General features: G+C 44.5%; 1 protein-coding gene across 1 annotated transcript; it reads left to right on the forward strand.

Annotated features, from left to right (window-relative positions):
• The first annotated feature begins 4,015 nt into the window (after positions 1-4,015).
• LOC137908805 (proline-rich protein 14-like) lies at positions 4,016-5,784 on the forward strand. The gene is made up of 6 exons (XM_068753227.1): positions 4,016-4,116; positions 4,319-4,496; positions 4,592-4,680; positions 4,769-4,840; positions 4,922-5,052; positions 5,244-5,784. Exons 1-6 carry the CDS (start codon positions 4,016-4,018, stop codon positions 5,357-5,359), a joined length of 687 nt encoding a protein of 228 aa, XP_068609328.1. The 3' UTR covers positions 5,360-5,784.
• The last annotated feature ends 229 nt before the right edge of the window (positions 5,785-6,013 follow it).

Below are 6,013 nucleotides of genomic sequence, written 5' to 3' on the forward strand. Positions count from 1 at the left end.
CAAAACACTCATACAAAGAGAGCGACAGGCCGGAGTCCCGAAAGAAAAAAGTAAAAGACAAAATCACAGCCTGACATAACCTTCTAAATGTTACAACAAAAATACTGGCAATGCCAACATGATGCCAGGAAGCACACAGATTAAAGGCCTCATCTGTTAGAGAGCAAACAGGAGAGCAAGAACTACGTAAAGTGGTGGCAGATGAGCTGGGATTAGCTTCAGGTGTGTCTCGTTTGTGATCTGCCCGTTCACGCGCAGCCGCACCTGCAGGAATAATCAAGACTCGGTAACAGGGGTAGGTCCTTGAACGGAGGCCCGCGGTCAGCGCAGTCGCTAAATGGATTGCAATAATCTACATTGATAAAGACTGGTGAGGGGGGGGAGGGCTTCAAGGCAATATCCAGATCACTTGAAGCGATCCGTCACACCAGTCGCCTTCAAGGGAACCTTCAGAGAATTTATGAAATGGGAAGGCAGGAAGGAAGCAGAGCTGCTGGCTCAAGCCTCAGAGTGAGATTTTATCTTGTTAACAATTTGCAGGCAGGCTGTGCACGTTCGTGTTTCTAGACGCCTTGACTTTGTGGCTGTTCTTCGGGTGGTCGTCTGATAATGGAGTCTGGAATTCGTTACGGACGTTGTGAGCAAACAAAATCATTGAAACTAAGCTGAAATGTTGAGTCGATAACAAAAATGCTCACATTTAAAACTTCTGATTCATTAGAATGACCCACAGCCTATTAATTAACCGAATGACGCCACTAATTAATATGGCCATCAGCTAATTGAGCTATTAGTCTCTGGATCTGATAGCAGTGTTCAGGTGAAACCGGAGGTATCCCAGGTTTAACAGAAACACACGTTATGATTGTTGGTGTGTCCCCCCCCCCCCCCCCCCCTTTGATTTTATTTCACACAGGACGGCTCAAACCGTGAGAGTCAGCCTTTTGCAGCAACACAAACGCAGAAACCGTAGTTTTATTCGGAATCTGACATGAATGATATCGTGACTCATCCAGTGAGCAATAAAGCAGCTCTTGTGGATGGATCAGAAATATTGCAGCATTTTTATTTGTCATGTCTGCAGATGTTGCTCCTTGTTCGGGCTGTCGCTGCTGCTGTTGTTAATGCTCCAGTCAGGATTAAAGGTCATTAATATGCATTTCTCATTAATGCTTGCTGTGAGAGGTGCGTGTGATGTGTAGCCTTATTAAACCGTGTTGCTATTGTGTATTGGGAGGGGCGGCTGTCGTGCAGTCTGCTTGTCATGATGTTATGAGAATTTGCATCTTGTGCCATTTGTTAGGGAACTAATTGCACTCCTGTACTACAACACGTATTTTTGGTGTTAATATAAAGAATCATGGTAGACAGTCAAGTGAATAAATAATGGATGTCAAACTGGCTACTGAGCTAGCATGAATATTGGACTGACATTCATCAGGTGTCTGAAATGCTAAGAAGTCGAGGATCATTGGGAAATGCACAAAAGGACAATTCTGAAATGACTGTGGAGGTTCTTGAAACAGAATTAACTGAGCAGAGGCCACGTTTATCTTACAGCATTTCTCATCATTATAAGACAAGCGACTTCCGAAAGTCGTTACACCCTTTGTATGGTAGTTACATATAAAGGGTAGTACTATATTCTGATGACACATTAGAACCATCAGAAAACAAAGCAAATAAGTCATTTAAATACCCACTTCCCATCTTATCCCATTAATGGCGACCATAATATCCTGAAAGCCCCAGCCAAACACTATATCACAATTTTATATGTAATCAAATCCAGCTCATCACATCAGCACTGATTGATTCTCGACTAAGTTGCTGGCTGGCATTTGCAATTTCATTAACTCCTGCCGGCAAGGAGATATTGTGTGTCTGTGTGGGAACATAGGACGGGGCAGGGTAAAGACAGTCAGGCACGTATTCGAGAGAAACACGAGTGAAAGAAGTGAAATGGTTTTTATTCCGGAGCCCAAATGCATCATAATTCAAAGAAACAGACACAAAGGACATTATTTCGAAGGCTTTTTAACCCAGATGAACCTAAAGCGGGTAGGATGAAGCACTCAATATTTATATACATCCATACATACACATATATGTACACACATTGGCTACTTAACCTTCCAAAGAATATTACAAGGACAAAGGAAGATGGTGGCAAAGAGGAAGGAAGCACCTTGGTGTGATTATGTTTTATGACTCTAATGTATTTGGAGGCACGCTGAAGGTGCTTTGACAGACGCAGTCTGACCTCTAAGCACCAACCGACCTGACGATTCAGGGCACTTTGGCTACAGAGCCAGACAAAACCACAGCGGTCTGATTAAGATACGTGGAATGAAGAAAGAGAGCAGACTGACAGAAGACCCTGTCTGTCTGTCTGTCTGTCTGTCTAGTAGCTGCAGAAGCTATCACACTAGCGGTGACAGTATATTCCCCTTCAGGCACTTTCACACTGGCTGAAATCCACCCAGATTGCACTGATATCTGATGTCTTTTATTTTTATAACTGGAGGCCCTTCAGCTAAACCTGTATGAGCTGGTTGGTGTCACATCTGTCCTAAGACATTACCATTGGCATCGACTCGTATAGACATTTTCATCAACCCAACACCCAACAGAACAAACTATTTTCTCTGATTTAGACTCTCTCAGCAGGAATTATGTTTCACTGCAAACCTCGAGACCTATTAGACCCAGGGATGCACAGCAGCCCTCCTACCCTTCGGTTAAATATCAGTGCATTTGCTCGCATGCCTGGGTCAGATGAGTGGGCGATGGAGGGGTGTGCCGCAGGATTTTGTAAATGTAAAAAATGTGCCGCGGCTCAAAAAAGGTTGGGAAACACTGCGCTAGACTAACACTTTTATTTTGAAACTTTCAGCGGAAGTTCCATCATTGTGATTGTGACTTCCGCTATTTAACGCCGGGCATTAGTGGCATCAGGAGTGTGTCTTGCACCGGACCGCACGGCCAGGTTTGGCATTTTCTAGCGTCGAAAGCGCTTAAAATGAGATAAGAGGAGTTAAAGGAGACCAAACGGATCCGAAGGCTTTGAAAAGGTGAAATGAATTTCCCGATTTATGACATCTTAGCCGATTCACGCGCAATATAATATGCTAACGGTAGCTAGGCGCAGCTAGCTCGAGCAGCTTTTGTATTTCCTCCAAATCCCTTTTTTTCTGTTTTGTTCTCACGCCGATCCTAAATACCGCTCGTTTTCTGTGAGTGTCCCTTTGTTTCATGTCACATAAAAAAGACCGATGTGAGAAAGTAATAAGGCCAAAAAAAAAAAGGAACTCCTGTTCGTCAAATGACGATGAATTAACTTGTAGGAATGTTTATGGGATTCTGGGCCGCGAGAGAAATTAGACACCCTCAGGTGAGCTCTTTTGTTGAGCTGCACCCAGGTGTGGCTGGGGGGGGTAATGAGATGCAGTTTACCATCTAACCGGAAGTGCAATTACGAGACAAATATTCAGGTTAAAAAGATTTTACACTTGTTACGTACACGGATTTGGTGTTAGGAAGATTCTACAATAATAATATACGGTGTCTTAATCCTCCTCCTCTGTTCAGAGATGGTTTCTCCAGAAATGGCTTCTTTAACTCCTCTTTAAGCGTGCGTGTGTGTGTGCGTGTGTGTGTGTGTGTGCGCGTGCGTGGAACAAATGGCACAAACAACTTTCAGGTGACTTCAACCTTCCTCGGCTGGAGGCCCAGAACTCTTTTTGTTGTTGTTTTTGTCATTAGATGTTGTTCTGTCTCTCTCACAGTCCTCAAAAATGCGGAGTCGACCTCTGACCCTGAAGGACGGCGATGGCAGGCGGCAGGGCTTGGGGGCGGCGACGGCGACGCCGCATCCGGCTCGGCCTTCGGCTGACGATGAGGCCGATGGCGGCGCGTCTGAAACGCGTGCTCGTCCAATCGCAGAGCTTTTTACCTTTTCCTCAGCACTGCCTCCTGTAGCCGTGCCCCCATGCTGCGGTTCTCAGCAGTTGCCATGGAGACGATATTTGAGTCGGCGAGGGGCGTAACTTGTTTGAGTCCCCTGAGGCCATTGAAGGACTGGACAGCCCCGCCTGGCCTGAACAACGACCACTGGTTGGTTGGCTCTAATATTAACCCTTATTAATATTCATGAGTATTAGTACATCATAATATTGCACTTGGAGCATTAACTATAACTTTCCTTTCTCCTTGCAGCTATGTGCAAATATACCCTATTTTAATGTCTTATTTCTTTGTGCGTCATTTTTAATCGGTGTGCGGTTCGTGCATTTTAAGTAATTTATATCTCTGACAGCCCAGCTTCTCCCGCCCGGCGACTTCAGAAGCAGCGGTCCAATCACAGCTCCCGTTGCCGAAGCCTCCCCCGGCGACGGTCTCTTCCTTCGCCGTCATCTTCAGCCAATGGACTGTCTGCTCTGCTTTCCACGAGCCAATCGACAGCAGGCCCAGAGTTTCTCAGCGCAAATGGAGAGGTGGATATTTTTTTTGTTGTTTCCTATTTTTTATTGTCAAGTCATTTTTACTCATAGTTTCCACTGATTGGATCTCTGTGTCCATTTTATGTCAGCGAGCCAAACGCGTCTCACAGATTCGAATCCGGCGGGCATCACCGCGTGAAACGTTGCTCACGCCAATGGGACTGCCAAAGGTCAAAAGGTAGGTCGCGTGGGTGTGGAGGAAATGAACACAGTCATTTACAAACACATTGACCATATTCCAAAATCATCAGTAAACATTTTTTCAGGTTAAAGAAGAAAGAGTTCAGTCTGGAGGAGATTTATACGAACAAGAACTACAATTCCCCCTCAACCAACAGGTAATGGTAACCTTTAAAATGAATAATGCAAATCTCACTGAATCTCCAGTCTTCTACCATGTTTTGTTTTTCACCCCACAGGAGTCTTGAAACAATATTTGAGGAGCCACGGGAGAAGAATGGAGCGCTACTCCTGATTGGACGGCAGAAAAGACGGAGGGTTCTCCTTTTTCCTGACTTTACTCAGCCCCGGAAAGGGAAGAGACTGCAAGGTGGGTTGGGAAATGTATTGAGAGCATGATAAAGCGACGGTAGTCTCCTTATTTGTGTCCCTCCTTCGTGTTATTTTGTATTTTATTTCTAACTACGCAGTTGTATTCATTATTACTACATAGAGGTAGCACTTCTCTTTTCATCATCTTGTTCTTCACACTTCTTTTTTCAAAATGTTTGTCGACTTCAGGGGCGGGACTTCCTGTTACCATGGTCCCCAGGAAGCGGAAAGCATCTCTCCGTCAGTGCAATGGCAGCGTCCCTCGTGGGGACGAGTCAGACGTGGATGTGATGCTGGTGGAGTGACTCGGTGCTCTCGAAGACTTTCTGATACGAGGCTTGGATGTGTGACATCACATCCTGTCAGCAAACCAAAGGCCAAATGAACACATGGGTTTTTTTGCAGTGTATTTGCTGTTTTATTTTTTACAGTGTTGGATGTGGAACGTGAACCAGATGGATAGAAATATAAATGTACATTTTCTTCGTTTTGCTGATCTGCTCGGAAGAAAAGCCCATAACGGGCAGCTTATATTTTCAAGAGGTTTGTTAACATCAATACTCTATTAGTACTGGGGCAGTACTGAATGAGTACTACGGCAGTATTGTGTGAGTACTGGAGATCTAAAATATTTGGACCTTTTTAAAATGTAATATATTTCAGCTGGCAAAATGTCTATATTTGGATCAATACAATTTGTGCCTGCAGTTGGGTTTGTTGTTGATTATTTGTGGACATGAGATTAAAGTATGTATATTTACATTCAGATTGTCTGTGATATCATCATTGGTGTTGAGAATTTGTTAATGACTGGTTATCAGCTGGTCGAGTTTATGCTGGCCTCACAGCCAGATGGTACTGGGTTCAAATCGTGTCTGCGTCGGGGTTCTCCTGTCTCCGCCCACCTCCAAAAACATGCAATTTAGGGGAATCGATTACCCCAAATTGTCCGTAGTGTA

The sequence above is a fragment of the Brachionichthys hirsutus genome, chromosome 19 (assembly GCF_040956055.1).
Source record: "Brachionichthys hirsutus isolate HB-005 chromosome 19, CSIRO-AGI_Bhir_v1, whole genome shotgun sequence".
Taxonomy (NCBI): domain Eukaryota; kingdom Metazoa; phylum Chordata; class Actinopteri; order Lophiiformes; family Brachionichthyidae; genus Brachionichthys; species Brachionichthys hirsutus.

What these genes read in the sequence shown, in the direction of transcription:
- LOC137908805 (XM_068753227.1), top strand. Translation starts at nt 4,016, where the DNA reads ATGGAGACGATATTTGAGTCGGCGAGGGGCGTAACTTGTTTGAGTCCC. An exon ending in GGCCTGAACAACGACCACTG is followed by an intron (nt 4,117 to 4,318) that starts GTTGGTTGGCTC and finishes TATCTCTGACAG; the next exon opens with CCCAGCTTCTCCCGCCCGGC. An exon ending in TTCTCAGCGCAAATGGAGAG is followed by an intron (nt 4,497 to 4,591) that starts GTGGATATTTTT and finishes ATTTTATGTCAG; the next exon opens with CGAGCCAAACGCGTCTCACA.